Source organism: Rhinatrema bivittatum, chromosome 1 (assembly GCF_901001135.1).
Source record: "Rhinatrema bivittatum chromosome 1, aRhiBiv1.1, whole genome shotgun sequence".
NCBI lineage: Eukaryota > Metazoa > Chordata > Amphibia > Gymnophiona > Rhinatrematidae > Rhinatrema > Rhinatrema bivittatum.
Window position 1 is genome coordinate 340,083,383 of NC_042615.1, and position 20,647 is coordinate 340,104,029.

Genomic DNA, 20,647 nt, shown 5'->3' on the forward strand with positions numbered 1-20,647 from the left:
AAGCAATTCTCCCCGATATGGACAAGGGCAATGCTCGCCAACTATCCGTTTTCACCTGAAATATTTTCAATACTGGTAAAATGTTATATGAGTACCAATGCTGCGGATCTCTATGTATTCTGATCCCTAAATACTTAATCGTGTCGGTCGCCCACATTAACGGAAAATCCCCCCAACAAGACCGTAAGGAGCCAGATAAGTCTAATGCCTCTGATTTCGTTAGATTAAGCTTCAAACCAGAGAAAGTCCCAAAAGTTTTAATCACACTAAGCAGCTCCGGTAAAGAGGTACGAGCCTGAGTTATCATCATCAACATATCATCAGCAAATAACATCAACTTTTGCTCTATGGCTCCTGTTCTAATACCCGGGATAAGATGGGATTGCTTAATTTTTTGGGTCAACGGTTCTAAGGATAGAATGTACAGTAGGGGAGACAAGGGGCATCCTTGCCTGGTTCCCCTTCCCAAGGTAAACATAGGGGAGGTGGTCCCATTGACGCATATAAAAGCCCTAGGGTCCTTGTACAGTAACTGAACTGCTGATAAAAAGGGACCCGTAATGCCAAAGCCCCTCAAGGCATCGAATAAATATTGCCAAGCTACCCGATCAAACGCTTTTTCAGCGTCGAAGCTTACCAAGAGAGGTTCAGGCATTGATGTCACCTTGCAACTCTCCAAGGCAGCCAGCAAGCGTCTGATATTGGTTACAGGCTTGCGGCCTTGTACAAATCCTGTCTGTTCTGGAGAGATAATATCGGGCAAAACATGTTTCAGCCTATTGGTCAGCACTTTAGCGTATATCTTAACATCCTGGTTAAGCAAAGAAATAGGGCAGTAAGAGCCCGGTTCCGCAGGATCTTTACCCGGTTTGGGTAAAATAGTAATCGCTGCAACCTTCATGGTATCTGGTATCATCTCATTATCGATCATATGATTAAACAATGTAACCAGGGAGGGCACCAGAAGGTCTCCTAAGGACTTATAAAATAACGAGTTCATGCCATCTGGTCCCGGGGATTTATGTAATTTGAGCTCTGAAATTACCTTTTTAACTTCCAGTGCAGTGATGGGTTTGTTAAGACTAGACCGCTGAGTATCCGATATCGTAGGCAAGAGTAGATCAGTAAAAAAGGCCTGCTGATTGTCAACATTCGAGGGATCTGCTGTATAAAGGGTCTCATAAAAAGTTTGAAAAACCCGCCCAATCTCAGCCGTAGAAATAGCCCGGGTGCCATCAGGTTGGTTAATAAAGGAGATAAATTTAGAGGGTTCCCGTGCTTTGGATAACTGTGCCAAAAGTCTGCCTGGCTTGTTACCATGCACAAACAGCTTGTGTTTAAATGCAAAAATATTACCAGTAGCCCTGCGATGAATTAAATCGTTAAGCAAGGTCTGGGTTTGCTGAAACCGATCTTTCCAAATCTGGGAATTTTGACTATTCCATTGCTTCTTATAATAGGTTAGTCTAGTTTCCAACTCTAAAATTTGTTTATTTTGTTGTTTTTTCTTTTGGATTGTGTATTTAAGAATATCGCCTCTGATGACTGCTTTAGCCGTCTCCCAAAAGAGAACTGGCGTGTCCTGGTGTTGAGCATTGAAATTTGCAAATTCAGTCCATTTTTGCTCCAAAAATGTCTTAAACTCTGAATCCATCGCCAGCCACTCTGGCATACGCCATTGAAACAGTGAAGGCACCCTGGCCATCTCCCCCACCGTACAAAAAATCGGGCAATGATCGGAGATGAGCAGGTTTCCAATTTCTGCGCCATCCGCGTCAGGAAAGAGGGATTCAGAAATGAGAAAATAGTCAATCCTAGACTTCGCTGGATGGGCACGAGCAAAATGGGTATAATCCCTTTCCGATGGATGATACACTCGCCAAATATCTAATAAGTGCAAGGTATCACATAAAAAAGGAATGCCTTTCCCCTTACCCAAAGAAGGCGTATGGACTGTTGAGCACTTATCCATTTTGGGGTCCGCCAAGCAGTTAAAATCACCTGCCAATATTACTGCTGCAACACCCAATCCTGTAATTTGGGAAACCAAATTGGAATAAAACAAATGGTTATATTTATTTGGCCCATAGATAGAAGCTAGGACAATGGGATGGCCATACAGCGTACCTTTAATAATTATAATCCTCCCCTCCGTATCGGACCATTGAGTATCTAGTTGAAATGGAGTCGATTTTTTAATTAAAATGGCCACTCCATTGCGCTTACTCGTACCAGAGGAGAAAAACACCTGTGTATAACCCCTTTTGTTTTGCAATTTAAGATGTTTTTATCCAGCATATGCGTTTCCTGCAGAAAAATTATGTCACCCTTGGATTTATGACAGTGCGCCAGGACCTTTTCCCTCTTAATAGCTGTGCCCAAACCTGCAACATTCCAACTCATATATTTCGTTTTAGGTATCATCACTTACTACAATTACATAGACATGAAAAACCTCACATGTTATCATTGAAATCACCCCGTCATGATACAAACAAGCCGCTGGAGCTTTCCATAACCCCCCCCCATCATTATAAGACAATTGGGTATCCACTCTCCACATCTTTTGAACATTCAAGCAATTACACTGCAAATGGGTCTCAACCCTGAAGCCACAGTCCTTTATCCCAACAGATTGGTATCTAAACTCCCTCCCTCCCCGATTCCCACCCCACCCCCCCTTCCCCTTAGGAACCTTATCAAAATATGCTCCCATCCTCAGGGTACGCCCTCAACAAGGAGAGCTGGAGCCAATGTACGTGGTCAGGAGACAGGTCCCGGACATTTTAGAAAAATACTGATCCAGTTATCTTGGTCAAATAACCCAAAATAAAAGGAAACCAGTCAATCAATGTCCAAGCAGAACCAAACAAGAATGAAAAAGCTTCCAACTAAACAAGAACCCGCATATCAAACTGTAGATCCATAAAGTAGCCTGAATCAGGTCAGGCACGCCAAACATCAACTAAATTCCTCAGCGAAGAAGAAAACCTTCCCCTTTCCGTTGCAAGTCGATTCAAGTAGTAACAATCGCCAGCGAATCTTTCACATACGTTTGCGCTTCAGAGAAGGTTTCAAAAGCCTGAGATTGCCCATTGTGCCATATGCAAAGCTTGGCGGGAAACTGAAGAGCAAACCGCACTTGTTTGGTAGCTAATTGTGAGCAGAGTGGGCCGAATTCTTTTCGCTTAGCCGCCACTCGGGCAGAGAAATCTTGAAATATCTTTACCGGCATATTTTGAAATTGTAACGATGGTGCTTTTCTCGAAGCTTGCCATATAAGTTGCCTGTCCGTAAAGTCCAACATGCGCGCAATGACCACCCTGGGTCTCTGTTGAGAATCAATGCGTGGTCCCAGACGGTGAGCCCGCTCAATTTTCATGGCGCCCAACTGATCTGAGAGGCCCAGAGCCTCTGGGAGCCACTTCCCAAGCTGGCTAGCAAGTTCCGAGTCCGGGACAGTCTCTGGCAGTCCTACAAACCTCAGGTTGTTCCGCCTTGAGCGGTTTTCTAGCTCATCCAATTTTTCTTCGTGCTGTAGGACTGCTTTCTCCAAAGTTGTTAATTTGCCCCCAGCTGCTAGATTTTCATCTTCCGCTGCTGCCATGCGGAGCTCTAGTGCGTCGATTCGGGGCGGTATTTCTGCAAGTGCATTCTGCAAACTAGAAAGTTGGTCCGAGATTTTATCCAATTTGACCGCTAGCGCCTCAGTAACAGCTTCCGTGATCGCCGCAATGGTGGGGTCTGTAACTGCTCCAGCCGAGGGTGATTTTGCAGCGTTGGCAGCCATTTTGTCTTCCACCGGCTTAGTTTTTTCCTTCTCCTTCCTAGCCAGTTTTGCGGGCATAGTCGCTGGAGATTTGTTCATATATCTATCGATATTCATAAGCGGATTTCACTGGGAATTTTGCAGCGCAAAATTAGGACAGATGGCGCAATTTGTAAAAGGATTCCGGGCCGGTCTCCTGGAGCCGAGTCAGACACGTCTAACCCCGTTCACCACATCACGTGACTCCTACCAGATATTTTTATGCCAATCACATTTAGATCATTGCACACCAATATCTTGAATCAGTGGATCCTCTTTTTGAATTTAATTATTATCTTATAGAAGTTGTCCACTGGCTTAAGTCTTTCAAACTTAAGGTCAAATCCTCCAAGTCAGATGGCTCTGATTTACTAGAAAGAAGTGCTGTGACTCATTACCAATTCTATTATGGTTGGTGAACTCGTTCAATTTAGAGATTCTGTGATCATTCTAGGTGTTACTCTTTTTTCTATTGTGTCTGTGGACCCTTGAGCTGAGGCAAGATTGGCTCTAGCTGCAAGGAGGAGCCCTTCAGATTCTCACCAGGTAAAGCAAAGACCAGTTAGGACGTTCAACTATACCAGCCCACATCCCCCTCACGTTGACCTTTTCATTTCATATTTCTAATCTTATGAAAAAAGTTTGCCTTTTCCTGCGATTCATTCGATGGCTGCCACCAATTTTTAAATCTCTCATATCTAAAACTATTAGCTCATTCTCTTGTTTTGAACAGATTAGATTACTGCAATTCATTATGTCAAAGGTTAATGTCCAATCAGGTTGAAAACACAACAGCTAAAGTTAGTTTTATTAAACATAGATATGACCATGTTACCCCACTTCTGTAGGTTCTGCACTCTCTTCCAGGCTCCTATGGTATATAGTTTAAAATTGGATGTTTGGCTTTACAGACACTTTGATTTGGAACTCCATCTTATCTTGTATGTCTAGTAGTTTCATATTGCCCAACACGTTCCCTGCAATCATCCCAACAAGAACTTCTGCTGGCGGCCTTCTGGACTGATGGGGAGCCTACTTGTGAATGATAACCTGCCTGGGTATGTGTGAATGGTAACCTACCTGTGTGTGTGTGTGTGTGTGTGTGTGTGTGTGTGAAAATGGGAGCCTGCCTGGGAATGGGTGTGAATGGGTGCCTGCTTGGAGGGTTGTGAATGGGAGCTGCCTGGATGTGTGTGTGTGTGTGTGTGTGTGTGTGTGTGTGTGTGTGTGTGTGTGTGTGTGAAATTGGGAGCCTGCCTGGGAATGGGTGTGAATGGGTGCCTGCTTGGAGGGTTGTGAATGGGAGCTGCCTGGATGTGTGTGTGTGTGTGTGTGTGAGAGAGAGAGATATGTATGGGAGTCGGAGCCTGCATGTGAGAAAGAGCATGTGAGAGCTTGTGTGTTTGTGAGGCGATATGAAGCTGTGTGAGAGAGAATGTGTTTGTCTATAGAGGAGGAATGGAGCCTGCATGATAGAGACAGTATACGAGAGTAAAAGCCTGTGTGTGATAAAGTGGCAGCCTGCATGTGAAAGTGAGAGCTTGTGTGTGTGTTGGTGAGAATGGGAACATGCTTGTAAGATCATATGAGTGTATTCCAGAGTTCACAGTTTGGTTTTGCCTGCATATTTCTGTTTCTAATTTTTAGTCCCTTATTCTGTATTAGGTAAGTGTCTGTCTATGAGGTGCAAGTGAGACAGAGGTGAGTATTTTGACTAGCATGTAGGTTCTCTGTAGAGATTTGTAGCAGCCTGACTTGTTCTGTTTGCCCAGTAGGTGGTGTATTAGTATTCTAGGGCCTGGTGTGTCAAACACAGGCTCATAGCAGGCACGTGGGAGAGAGAGCTTGTGTGTGAGAGGGAGTGTGTGTGTGAAAGCATTGGCATATGTATGAGAAAGGGAATGTTGAAAGAATTAATGTGTTAGTATGTGTATGTGAATGAGAGAGAGAAGAAATAATTTGTGTGGCCCTACCTCCCCAATCTATGATAATTTCATGGTGAGTGGAAACCAAAAGGTCCCTGGTACGGAGAGCAGGACATTTTTTTAATCCTTATTATTTTTAATTATTGGGTGTAATTTGATGTTTCTATTGTTTTGAAACATTTTATTTTTTGGGGGGTGGGGGAATATTAGAAAATGTTTTATTGGATGTTTTATTCATCAGAAGTTTCGAAATATTGTATTGATGTTTCTGAAATAATAGAATAAATTTATGCAAGTTTTAAAAAAATTATTGGATGTACGTCTGCAGTGTTGACATTTATTCTTTTTATTATCATGGTTTTAATATTATGAATGTTTTATAATCTCTTGATTTTATTGCTTGATGTTTTGCGAGGAATATAGACAGGCTTCTGGTTTCCAGTACAGCTTTTGGTGACACATTTCTATTTTGTATTTGGTGAGGGTTTGTCTGCATTTTAAAGGTTCAGTTCTTGTGTTACTTGAATTTTTGCTGTAAAAATTATGGTACTTATCACTGGCTTTTATGGCATTATGGTCCTCTCTTTCTCATTTCTATTTTAAGCAGAAGTTTGTTCTTTATTAATTTCATGTGCTTGCAGAAAAATGGTTTTGAATGTTCTTGAAGAAAATATTTTTTCATTCAAATATATTATTGTAACTATTGATAGTAGATTAGGAGATTATTTTAAGTGATGGCTTTAGCTAATTTTCCCTCTAAGGATTAGGTTGCTCTGAGCATAAAATTGATAGGCTTTTGCCTCAAAGAAAGTAATGCTCACAAGGTAATGTAGGAGGGTGGACTGTGTTCTAAATCACCTGACCCCAGCATATTTTATGGTGTACCACCAACTTCAGTAGTCACCCTATGCCCCTGCGTGCATGTATTTAGCATTGCTGCGTGAGCTCTTTATTTTTACAATTTGGGGGAGTTGGCGCTGCCTTGAGTTAGCACTGATCCCCAATCAACTTCCTCATTTTCCCACAAATTCTTTTGTTTTGGGGCCAGCAACCCTTCAAGGAAATAGCGGTCCCTTGAGGAGGGGGCCACCAGTGTGTTAAAGGATCACTAGGCGCTCTCTTTTACCCTGCAGTGTTTGGCCGCCAGAAAAAAGAACATGCCAAGCAGCCATGATGTTTTTTGAGGGAGGGGCTCCATTATTGCAATGAAATGCCCCGCGATAGTTGACCCCATCTGTGATAAAACATTATGGCTTAATGCATCTGGGGGATGGTTTGTTAGCAAAGGATATTGGAGGAAAAAATATTGTAAATGTTATTTTGATGGGAAATCGTGTGCATAAATCAGCAAGTACTAATTGTGCTGGGCTAGGGAAAATATATAAATCTGCATTCATGTACACTGAGTCCTCTTGGGGTTAGTATTTTAATATCCCTGATGTACACCAGAGCTCTGGATTTGAATAATTGAGTACTCAGATGTGGTATGTTGATTTGTGAACTCACAATTTTTCAGGTAGTCCATTTGATGCATTGGACCAGTCATAACTGGGCTGTATCCTTTTGGAAGCCATTCTGCTGCCTCTTGACTCTTGTCACTAAAGATTCATGAAGTGGCCTTTTTCCATATTCTCAACAAAAATCAATAAAAGAAACCTGTCGGCACTCTCATGTTATTCTTCCAAAAATCTAGAGTAGAGGTTCCCAAATCTGTCCTGGAGGACACCCAGATAGTCAGGTTTTCATGCATGCAAATTTGATCTCATGCATATTCATTGTGGATATCCTGAAAACTTGACATGTTCTCTCCAGGACAGGTTTGGGAACTACTGATCTAGAGAGAGAATGTTCTCTCAACCATCCACATACCTTATTGAAACTATATTCTAGCTACGAAACTTAATCAAAATATTGCCCTATTTCTCTTTTGAATTTTTCCCAGCAAAAGTGAATTACCCTCAGAGGGAGACTTTCCTATATATAATTTAGTTGACACTCTCATTCACTGTGCAAAATGTAGAATTAAATTTCTGCCAACAACTCAGATTTGCAGCAAAATTCTGTCACAATGGCATCAAAGTAGTATATTTTCTTCTTCAGTCTCCATATCACATATGGTAGTATAATCTCTTTTCAGATTCACAGTCACATGCTCAAAGCCTTTCATAATTTAACTCTCCATAAATTCATCTCTCTTCTGCTTCCACTTAAATAGTGCAGTGTGAATTCATTTTCACTTTGATTTCTGCAACACACGCACACAATGAAATTAACTTTTTCTGGCATCAAGATCTCCTTTCATCTCACCTTTTAAGCATGCCAGTATTTGTTTTGCCTTCCTTCCACCTTTCTTAATGCATGGAATACATCTGGACTGTGCTTCATGGATGGTAATTTTTAACAATGTCCACACCTGTTGCACACTTCTTACCTTTGTAGTTGCACCTTTCAGTTTTTTTTCTATTTTTCTCATTTTATCAAAGTTTCCCTTTTGAAAGTTCCTCCTTTCTCAGAACCAGTCCTGCGATCCTGTCATGAGGCTGGGAGCCATTGACCTGGGCTCCTTCTGGAACCCTGTATCATGTGGTATAAATCCAACTAACAGGCATGGATGACCACAACTCTCTCCCCTCCAATAGCTATAAATGCTTCCTCTACAGTCTCCTCTCCTCTCCATTCCCAGCCTCGGCCAACTCGCATTGTTGAGGACCCAGTCTAGGAACCAAAGCCCAACCCTCTGCATGGCAGTGTACAGCACTGTTATGGGCTATGGCCTCACCAGGCTGGACCTTTAGACATTTCTGATTAAAAGTTGTACGCCTTTTCTTATGGTAGGACCTTTTGTTTCTAAAAATCTCCTTCATTGAATCCTGTCTTCAGCTGTTCTTGCCACATTATATTCATGCGCTACATGTTTCAGTCTGATGCCTGCATGGGCTTCCAATGAAGCTCAGCACAGGAGGGATTCTAACCAAACCTAGGCCACTTAAAACAAGCAACGGTACCAGAATTACTGTAAAGAAAAAGTAACGAAAAGGTGATCTGCAAAGACTTTGCTTACTACCGGTGAGTTTAAAGCTGCAACAATATGTTGGTGTTGCAGCTTTAAACTCACCGGTAGCCTCCAGGAGAACATGGCTCGCAGTGAATGGAACCCCCCCCCCCAAAAGACAAAGATAATTGGGAGAGCCCATGATAAATGAAAACTTGTGCTATGCTTTGCTTTGATTCTCTCCCTCAAGTTCCAAAAATTAAATTAAAACAAAATTTTTGTTTGCAATAGGAAGAATCCACTCCCATAAATTCATCGGGTACTCGGTGCATAATCGCAATCGGTTTTGTAGTTCCCTAAATACCTTTCATTGTTTTACAGAGCAGTGTGTTTCTGGCCAGAGCGTGCAAAGATGCCGGGTCAAAACTCAAAAACAAGGAAGCCGCTGCATGCTGTGGGAAACTCAGCCTGGAAAGACAGAACTGCTTTAAAGAGCTCCGGCATAGTCCATCCGGGCAGCTGCCACCACTTGGAGCCAGCGATCATCTCGAGGAGCGCTGTCTCTTCCACATGGGAGATCACCGCTCTTTTGTGGAAAAGTAAGCAAACTGCTTGAAAGACATTTTCTCTCTAAAAAAAAAAAAAAGACATTAAAACAATGCATGAAATTAAAGCCATTATAAGCCAAGGATTTAAGAATTTGTCACCTGACTGGCAAAACGTCACTGTCATGGCACACTTACGCACTGGCAAACATTGCTGACTAGTAGGGATGTGAATCGTGTGATCAATCGTCTTAACGATCGATTTTGGCTGGGGGGGGGAGGGAAATCTGATTGTCATGGGTTTTTTTGGTACAAAATCGTAAAAAATCGTAAATCGGGGGAGGGCGGGAAAACCGGCACACCAAAACAACCCTAAAACCCTCCTCCACCCTCCCGAAGCCCCCCAAAATGTTTTAAATTACCTGGGGTCCAGTGGGGGAGGGGGGGTCCCGGCGCGATTTCCCGCTCTCGGGCCACGGCTGCATTAATAGAAATGGCGCCGGTGGCCCTTTTGCCCTTACCATATGACAGGGCGCCATTTTGGTTCCTGTCACCCGACGTCACAAGTGCAGGAGATCGCTCCCGGACCCCAGATGGACCCCCAGGGACTTTTGGCCAGCTTGGGGGGGCCTCCTGACCCTCACAAGACTTGCCAAAAGTCCAGCGGGGGTCCGGGAGCGACCTCCTGCACGCGGGCCGTATTGCCAATATTCAAAATGGCGCCGGCGCTACCTTTGCCCTGTCATATGGTAAGGGCAAAGGGCCACCGGCGCCATTTCTATTAACGCAGCCGTGGCCTGAGAGCGGGAGATCGCGCCGGGACCCCCCCCCCCCCCCCCACTGGACCCCAGGTAATTTAAAACATTTGGGGGGCTTCGGGAGGGTGGGGAATTTGTTTTAAAGGGTCGGGGTGGGTTTTAGGGTTGTTTTGGTGTGCCGGTTTTCCCGCCCTCCCCCTCCCCCGATTTACGATTTTTTGACGATAAATCGGGGGAATTGCTATTGTATCGCGGCTCTAACGATTTTTGACGATTTAAAATTTATCTGACGATTGTTTTAAATCGTCAAAAACGATTCACATCCCTACTGACTAGTAAAGCTTTCATATAATTTCCAGAGGGGTAGCTGTGTTAGTCTGTAGCAGCAAAAGTAACAAAGAGTCTGCTGGCACTTTACAGACCTAGCAGACCTACCGAGTTACGAGCGTTTGAGGACCAGAGTTCACTTTGTCAGCTGTATCATGTGGAAAACATAAGAATTACCAAACTGGGTCAGACCAAGGTCCATCCAGCCCGGAATCCTGCCTCTGACAGCGGCCAGTCCAGGTCACTTAGAAGTGCCCATCAGATCCCGAATAGGAAAGCCCATTTTGTATTACTTACTCTCGGTGCGAGGGAGGTGGAGATATCTAAGGCTATCCAGCTAAAGAAAGATCTGTATTCTAGAAACTTATCCACACCTTTTTAAATTCAGCTAAATTACTAGCTTTGACCACATTCTCTGGGAACAAATTCTATAGTATAATTATGCACTGACTGAAAAAAGTACTTGCTAGACTTCATTTTAAATCTGCTACTAGTTAATTTCATGAAGCGCCCTCTTAGTCCTAGCACTATTGGAAAAAACAACTATCCATTCCCTATCAACTTATTCCACACATCTCATGAATCTGTAAACATTTATCATGTTTTCTCTCAGCCATTACTTCTCCAAATAAAAGAGCCTTAATCTTTCTTCATACAGAAGCCATTCCATCCCCTTTATCATTTTTGTCTCCCTTCTCTACATCTTTTCTAGTTCTGCTAGATGTCACAACCAGAAATGGATACAATGCTCCCGGTGTGATTACACTGTAGATTGATACAAGGACATTGTAATATCCATATTTTATTTGCAATCCCTTTCCAAATAATTACTAGCATTTTATTTGCTTTTTTTTTTTTTTTTAACTGCTGTCCCTTGGAGCCAGTTATTGTGGACAAAGTGTTGTCCACAATGACTCAGAATCCATTTGCTGAGTGGTTACTCCTAGCACTGAATCCATCATTGTTTACATATGGTTTGGATTTGTTTCCCTATGTGCATCACTTTACATAAATTTCATCTTCTATTTAGATGCTAAGTTCCCCAGTTTCACAAAGTCCTCCTGCAATCTTTCACAATCAACTTGTATTTTGACAACTTTGATTAATTTTGTGTCATCTGCAAATTTGGTGATCTCACTCTTTCTGCCGTGTTTCTGGTCATTTCATGAATATGTAAAAAAAAAAAAAAAAAAATTAACACTGGTCCCAGCACAGATCCCATGGCACTCCATGATTTACCTCCTTCCACTTGGAAATCTTACCATTTAATTCTTCTCTCTGTTTTCTATTGTGACAGACCCTGCGGTCACGTCACTATTAAGACCTGGTTGAGCCCTTAGTTTAGCTAGAGAGAGAATAGATTAGAATAGATGGAAGTACCATTCACATATAGCTCCGCCTTTTGTGGAGTTGGGAATGGCCCTGGGAGTCTATTTAGGAGCTCTACACAGTGAGCTCAGGAGGCAGCCCCTTTAGGTTTTCAGAGAGTTCAAGACGTATAGAGAAGTTTAACTTTTGTTATTTTTTCCAGGCCCAGTCAATAGAGGTAGGCTAATCCAGGCTGTTGGTCCTGAGCAGAGTCAGGAAGATTTTCCTTCCAGACTTCTCACTAGCTGGTTGGGATATCCTTCTGGGTTGTTTTTGAGGATTTTTGAGATTTTTGTTAGGAGCCTCACGGGACACCTGGGCCTGTCTTGCATGCAGGGATTGGGAACCCTGTGTGTGAACCACCCAGGAATAGGGAAGATACCCCCTGAAGTGCTGGTGACCTGCTATGAGGAGGTGACTCCGCTGTTAGTTTCTGTTCCAGTTTGGAGAAAGAACACTTTTGCTAGAAGATCCAGGAGGAAGATTTTGGCCGCCCCTTCCTTCCTGCTAGAGGCAAGAGAACTGCTTGTTTCAAAGAGGGTCCCTTACATCAAGGATCCAGAGAGAGTACTAAAAAGACTGTGTAAGATCAAGGAGATCCTGAAGATCTGTTAACCATGTGTCAAGGAAATAACATCACTGGGGACACCCATCCAGTGTTTACCACCCTGGGGAGAGAAAGACAGGATTTACTTTCTGTGCCATAGACTTTGCTATTTTTATCAGCTTGGAAGGGATTTTGACCATCCTAAAGACCCTGCCCATCTGTGAGCTCCTCTCCACCTTAATCCAAGGAGAGTGGGTGCCTCCCTTGCCCTGATATAAGTGAGTCCTGCACAAATAGAGGGAAGAGGCTGTAAAGGAACTGCAGAGAGATTTCTGTGGTGCTGCAGTTTGAGTTGCGACATTCACTATCAGTGCTTAACAGTAAAGCCTTTTGTTTTGGACACTAACCAAGTGGCTCCAGAGTATTTATTTCTACACTCACTGCACCCACAAGAGAGACCAGCATCCTCCCCAGGGGAAACACAAGGGATTGTGTAAGAAATCCACCCCTGTCACATCTGGACCTGAGAGGACTCCTTTCTTCCCCCAGTCCAGCGAATCCACACCATGGGAAGTCAAGGAGGTGCAAGAGCTAGTCAGGGTTCCTGCCCCAAAGAGTATAAATAACTCTATGGCCTCACCCGTGCTAGACCGGCACACCGGAGTGGGCTTTCACTATCTTTTAACCACAAGAGGACACTGTCTTCTATCCTGTGGCTTTTTAATGTCTTCTGGAATCTCTCATGAGGGTCTTCGTCAAATGCCTTCTGAAAATCTTGGTATATTATATATCAAGTGGCTGACCTTCATTCAAAATTTCTACCCACAGAACATTTCAGTACATCGGCTTCCATGGTGCCTTTTCCCTATTAATGCATATCTATCAATATGTTCAGTGATTTGATATTTGGAAATTGTTTCCACCATTTTGTCTGGCATGAATGTCAGGCTCCCCTGTTTCTAATTTCCTGAATCATCCCTGGAGCCCATCAGCCTCAGGAAGAAGCTTGCTCAGTTACAGATGGACAGCTTCTTCCTAACAGGATGTCAGTCCGCAGAGGGGAATTTTCAGATAGCCCCATGCAGGTCTAAAGTAAAAAATATTTTGAACCCCCAGACTTTAGCCCAAATTTTCAAAGTAGACTGATGCATATAAGTCTGCTTTGAACATTTGCGAGTTGTCCTAGTACACGCGTGGACATACAGGCACAAAATTGCACACTGGCTCCAAAGCAGGTGTAATTTTGTGCATGTAAATGTAAGCACATACTTTTGACTATTATCCCATATCCGCTCTCCCCACCACCCCAGAGCACCTATCACAAGTGAAGTTGAAAGCACATACAAAATTGTGTTTCGCACATACCTGCACACACAAAGCCACCCTACCCAGTTGATTTTCAACGCGCCACTTGCATGCTTATAACAGGGTTTTAGGTACACAAAATCCACCCCTGAAGGACTCAAGATAAGAAAAATCCACTGTAACAATCCACAATCATATCACACAAACCTCGGAGAGAGATTGTGCCATGCTCTCTCCAAGAAACTTCTCAAATGACAGAGAGGAGCAGTCGGGAGGAGGTGTGGCGCTTTATGTCCGGGATGGCATAGAGTCCAACAGGATAAACATCCTGCATGAGACTAAATACAAAATTGAATCTTTATGGGTAGAAATCCCTTGTGTGTCAGGGAAGACTACAGTGATAGGGGTATACTACCGTCCACCTGGTCAAGATGGTGAGATGGACAGTGAAATGCTAAGAGAAATTAGGGAAGCTAACCAAATTGGTAGTGCAGTAATAATGGGAGACTTCAATTACCCCAATATAGACTGGGTAAATGTATCATCGGGTCACACTAGAGAGATAACGTTCCTGGATGGAATAAATGATAGCTTTATGGAGCAATTGGTTCAGGAACCGACGAGAGAGGGAGCAATTTTAGATCTAATTCTCAGTGGAGCACAGGACTTGGTGAGAGAGGTAACGGTGGTGGGGCCGCTTGGCAATAGTGATCATAATATGATCAAATTTGATTTAATGACTGGAAAAGGAACAGTGTGCAAATCCAAGGCTCTCGTGCTAAACTTTCAAAAGGGAAACTTTGATAAAATGAGAAAAATTGTTAGAAAAAAACTGAAAGGAGCAGCTACAAAAGTAAAAAATGTCCAAGAGGCATGGTCATTGTTAAAAAATACCATTCTAGAAGCACAGTCCAGATGTATTCCACACATTAAGAAAGGTGGAAAGAAGGCAAAACAATTACCGGCATGGTTAAAAGGGGAGGTGAAAGAAGCTATTTTAGCCAAAAGATTTTCATTCAAAAATTGGAAGAAGGATCCAACAGAAGAAAATAGGATAAAGCATAAACATTGGCAAGTTAAATGTAAGACATTGATAAGACAGGCTAAGAGAGAATTTGAAAAGAAGTTGGCTGTAGAGGCAAAAACTCACAGTAAAAACTTTTTAAAATATGTCCGAAGCAGAAAGCCTGTGAGGGAGTCAGTTGGACCGTTAGATGATCGAGGGGTTAAAGGGGCACTTAGAGAAGATAAGGCCATCGCGGAAAGATTAAATGATTTCTTTGCTTCGGTGTTTACTGAAGAGGATGTTGGGGAGGTACCCGTAATGGAGAAGGTTTTCATGGGTAATGATTCAGATGGACTGAATCAAATCACGGTGAACCTAGAAGATGTGGTAGGCCTGATTGACAAACTGAAGAGTAGTAAATCACCTGGACCGGATGGTATACACCCCAGAGTTCTGAAGGAACTAAAAAATGAAATTTCAGACCTATTAGTAAAAATTTGTAACTTATCATTAAAATCATCCATTGTACCTGAAGACTGGAGGATAGCAAATGTAACCCCAATATTTAAAAAGGGCTCCAGGGGCGATCCGGGAAACTACAGACCGGTTAGCCTGACTTCAGTGCCAGGAAAAATAGTGGAAAGTGTTCTAAACATCAAAATCACAGAACATATAGAAAGACATGGTTTAATGGAACAAAGTCAGCATGGCTTTACCCAAGGCAAGACTTGCCTCACAAATCTGCTTCACTTTTTTGAAGGAGTTAATAAACATGTGGATAAAGGTGAACCGGTAGATATAGTATACTTGGATTTTCAGAAGGCGTTTGACAAAGTTCCTCATGAGAGGCTTCTAGGAAAAGTAAAAAGTCATGGGATAGGTGGCGATGTCCTTTCATGGATTGCAAACTGGCTAAAAGACAGGAAACAGAGAGTAGGATTGAATGGGCAATTTTCTCAGTGGAAGGGAGTGGACAGTGGAGTGCCTCAGGGATCTGTATTGGGACCCTTACTGTTCAATATATTTATAAATGATCTGGAAAGAAATACGACGAGTGAGATTATCAAATTTGCAGATGACACAAAATTGTTCAGAGTAGTTAAATCACAAGCAGATTGTGATAAATTGCAGGAAGACCTTGTGAGACTGGAAAATTGGGCATCCAAATGGCAGATGAAATTTAATGTGGATAAGTGCAAGGTGATGCATATAGGGAAAAATAACCCATGCTATAATTACACAATGTTGGGTTCCATATTAGGTGCTACAACCCAAGAAAGAGATCTAGGTGTCATAGTGGATAACACATTGAAATTGTCGGTGCAGTGTGCTGCAGCAGTCAAAAAAGCAAACAGAATGTTGGGAATTATTAGAAAAGGAATGATGAATAAAACGGAAAATGTCATAATGCCTCTGTATCGCTCCATGGTGAGACCGCACCTTGAATACTGTGTACAATTCTGGTCGCCGCATCTCAAAAAAGATATAATTGCGATGGAGAAGGTACAGAGAAGGGCTACCAAAATGATAAGGGGAATGGAACAACTCCCCTATGAGGAAAGACTAAAGAGGTTAGGACTTTTCAGCTTGGAGAAGAGACGACTGAGGGGGGATATGATAGAGGTGTTTAAAATCATGAGAGGTCTAGAACGGGTAGATGTGAATCGGTTATCACTCTTTCGGATAGTAGAAAGACTAGGGGGCACTCCATGAAGTTAGCATGGGGCACATTTAAAACTAATCGGAGAAAGTTCTTTTTTACTCAACGCACAATTAAACTCTGGAATTTGTTGCCAGAGAATGTGGTTCGTGCAGTTAGTATAGCTGTATTTAAAAAAGGATTGGATAAGTTCTTGGAGGAGAAGTCCATTACCTGCTATTAAGTTCACTTAGAGAATAGCCACTGCCATTAGCAATGGTTACATGGAATAGACTTAGTTTTTGGGTACTTGCCAGGTTCTTATGGCCTGGATTGGCCACTGTTGGAAACAGGATGCTGGGCTTGATGGACCCTTGGTCTGACCCAGTATGGCATTTTCTTATGTTCTTATGTTCTTAAATACCTGATTAGCATCCTGTATTGCAAACAAAATAAGATTAAGGGCCTGATTTACTAAGGCTCTTCTCCCATTCTGTGTCTATGAGGAAAAAAAGCTTAGAAAATGAGGCACTGAGAAAGATCAATCTTTCATATATTTATGATCACATACAATGTTGAGAGGGTCCGACACCTATGAGAGCCAAGTACCAGCCTCTCAGTTTTAGGGTTCAGCAATGTGGATGAAGCAGATGGCATAGTGGACCTGGGCCAGAGGCAGAAAGGATGCATACTTTTTTCTTAAGCTGGAACAGGGAAACCAACCTCTCCGTGGTCTCTCCTTTGTGAAACAGAACTCACAACATTGGCCAACAGATTGCCACCTTTGCTTAAGTCCAATACCTTTGTGTGTTCTGGGACTTCCCTGGCATCCCTGGTATTCTCCTCCTCATGAATTGTTTTCTCCACTCATTATCTTCTTTAGTTCTGGAAGGGGCCACACTCCTCCTGTTTCCTCCTCCTGCGGGCAAAACCCAGACCGGGTCCCTGATGATTCTTCATGAGAGTTCATCTTCAGCCTTGGACTTTTCCCTTTGTTCCTGCAGGACCCACTCCTAGTCCATGGTGGTCTCTCCTCTTAGAATCCTCTCGACAAGCCTTGAACTCTGTTAACTACTCGTCTAAAGGATCTTCTTTCCAACCCTAAGAAGCAAAGTCACTAGAACCCAATATTAACTTTATCTGGAACATTCCCACTGAACAACATACAAAGGGTTTTATTACCAGGTAATTCACTGGTACTGCACATATAACATTTTTTCCACTTGTCTATAATGACAATTTTATCTCTCGGTGCATATACTCCAAGACATGGACCCAATGATAGGGGCCCAATCACACCCAATTTTTATCTATCGGTCACAATTTACCAAACAGTTGAAACACTTAACCAAATTATGAGGCAATTAGATGATGATGATGATGCACTTTTCTGTATTGATGCAAAGTGGCTCACATCTTATCCTTTGACGGAGAGGAGCTTTAGGAAATAAAAGTCTGCCCTGACTTGTTATATAATCCGGCAGTACAAACTGTTACATTTTTCTCTTGTTTTACTTGTTCTGCCATTAGCTACCTGTATGAATTTTCAAGACGATTACAGATATTTCCACCTGAAACTGTAGCTCAAGCAGTGAATGCTTTCATAAAGATGCATGAGATCTGCTGCAAAGAATTAAGACCCCACGCATGCTTCCTGTCTATGGTAAGTACAGTTTGCTCTCCAAAATGTTTGTAAGGGGCCCCCGAGGGCGCTCACTAACTAAATTGTACTTAGCATAAGCCCTAGGCTAGGGTTTAGGAAGAGAGAGTAGTTTGCAGACCATCCCTTGCAGGTACCTCCACAGAGGCTAAGCCGGATTGGTCAGCCAGCTCCTTAAAGGCAGGCTGTGCAGGAGGAGCAGAGTGGTGGCTTCAGTTCCTGTTTTAGTTGGAGTTTTGAGTAGCAGGAGAGAGGGATGAAGTGGAACCCAGTTTAAGTTCACACAGCCTGAACCAGAAGAAGAAACTCTGCCCTTGCCAGTACCTCCACCCCTCCCCCTTACAGGTCTGGAAGGAATCAGCTTTGAAGCCTGGAAGAAGAATTTTTAAAAAGCTGCTGTTTTGAGATGAGTTTTTCTTGGAGCCTGGGCCTGCCTAAGGATGATTTTCATCCCTGCCTTTGGGAGGTTAGGATGAGGGGCTGTGATTCCCTGCCCCCCCCCCCCCCCCACCCCAGCTAAGGAGAGATAGCAGTGACCTGACAGGGAAGAAGAGAAAAGCAGTTTGTGAGTTTTGAAAATTTTAATTTCTGTTGTTTTGTGAGGAATTTCTTTTGCCACCAGTTTCTGCCCACTGAGAAGGAGAAGGACATTAGTTTTTGCAATTTTTGGGACTTCTGAACACCAGAGGTCCAGAGTTATACCATCAAAGAGAAAGAGGGAGAAGTAGATCCCAGTCCCCACATTCTATCACTAAAGGCTATTTATTTATTTAAAATGTTTTATAATCCGCTACCTCCAATGCATTGTTCGGCGCAGAGTACAATATAAATGTAACCCCCTCTTTGGTGGAAGTCCCTGAGGCAGGGGCTACAACAAAGTCCCAGGGCTGTCTTTACTCTCCCAGTCCTTTAAACACAATCATGCACCAAACTTCAACCCTGGGGGCCGGGGTTATTTGGCGGGGAGGCGGCCTGAACCTGCAGGGCCCTGGGTGCTGGGGGGGGGGGGGGGGGAGTAACCAGGCTGCACAGTCGCCAACACTCGTTGCTCAAGAATCAGAGTGAGTGGGGTCAATCGATCCAAAAAGGCGCATGAATAAAAACTCAGAATCCAAAGGCGGTGGTCAAACCATAAAACAGCCACTTAAGCTTGAAAAATAAATATCCAGGCTATGATTCCAAAAACTGATAAACAAGATGAGAAAAAAATACAAATAAAAGAGTAGTACGTTTCTTTATCCATGGTGCCTATTTTTATGGCCTTCCTTTCCCCCACCATGTCCTGGTCCAAAATACCTTCCCCAGGAAGAAAAGGAAGGATCTCCTCCAATTCCAAGATATACTAGGGGTGACGGAAAACTTTTCCCAGCTTCAAAAATAGATGGATGGTCCAAAACTCAAAATTCTCAGAAATCCCAATCTGTCTTCCACTATGCTGTTAACTGAGCACAGGGTGCAAAAACAGGGAGCCCTTCCTTCCTTCCCTCTCAGTCAGACACTGATCCTAAACAGCACAAAAAAAAAAAAAAATCACTTATATCCAGTGTTCTCAGAACTCTGAATCTCAAAAACCTCTTCACATTGAAATCCTGGATTGATCTCCTCCTCCACCCATGTGCCACCAACCCTCTGGCTTCTGCAACCTCGCCTTCCCTCTGCCTCTCTGCACGTGCTCAGTGGCATTTTATACCCTGAGACTCATCCCAAAAAGAGGATGGCCCAAAAGTTAGCCCACATTAAGAATCCAAAGATGACCACTGAGTAAAATACTTGTGCAGGTCATAATTCCTGCCTCAAAACAAATAAAACAAAACAGGACTTTAAGCACAGACTTACCATACATTACATACTAGGTTTTTGCTTAGTGTGTGTCATCCAAGGGACACAGACTCAGCTGATACAACTGAGAAAAGAAAAACCTTTTGAACTGTTTTAAGTTTGTGAGAAGATCAACTGGAGAATTTTTGTTGCTAATTGGGACTTGAAGTGTTTTTGGTAAAAGTAAATTTATTTTTGGAACACCCCACAAGAGTGTCGAGCATCTTCTTTAAGAAGTCCGAGGTTTCTTCCTAATAATTCCTAACATTCTGTTTGCTTCTTTGACTGCTGCAGCACACTGAGCTGATGATTTAAATGGATTATCCACTATGATGTGTTGTGCTGGAGGTGGACCCTTGGGCCGAGGTGGGGTTGATGCAACCCATAGGTAGGAGACCTACGGGTCCCCACCGTTGGCAGGCGAAGTGGGCTGATAGACAGAGCCACTGGAGCTTCACCTATACCAGCCCTCGTTCCCCGCGGGTTGAGCCTTTGGGTGCCAGGACCGGCAGGACTTAAGTGGGCCTCTGTGTGTAGTCGAAGTAAGAGCTGGTTCAGCCCAGAGACAGCAGGTGAGAGGTGGTACAAACTTACTCTGGACTGGGTAATGTCCTGAAAACTCGGGCATCAATGGAATGGAGGCAGACAGGGGGCGCTCGAGCAAGAGCAGGCTGAAGACTGAATAAACCATGTCCAGGGAGTAAGCTGAAGAGGCGTCAAAGAGCAGCCTTGAGTCAGGGCTGGTGGCAATCGGAAGGCAGTAGCAAGCAAGGCTGAGGTCTGATCATGGAGATAGTCTATAGCGTAGTCAGGCAAAGCAGAGGTCTGGGTCTGGAGATAGGCAACAGCGTAGTCAGGCGAAGTAGAGGTCAGGGCTTGGAGAAAGTCAATGGCGTGGTCAGGCGAAGCAGAGGTCCAGGCTTAGAGAGAGTCAATGGCGTGGTCAGGC

The 20,647-nt window shown here is 43.3% G+C and overlaps 1 protein-coding gene across 1 annotated transcript in view; it reads left to right on the forward strand.

The window, feature by feature from the left end:
• LOC115095751 (vitamin D-binding protein-like) overlaps nt 1-20,647 on the forward strand; it is a 174,646-nt gene that overhangs the window by 80,108 nt on the left and 73,891 nt on the right. Inside the window, exons 6-7 of the mRNA XM_029609871.1 lie at nt 9,107-9,324; nt 17,751-17,883. Coding sequence (XP_029465731.1) covers nt 9,107-9,324; nt 17,751-17,883 — 351 coding nt within the window. The remainder of the gene's footprint in view (nt 1-9,106; nt 9,325-17,750; nt 17,884-20,647) is intronic.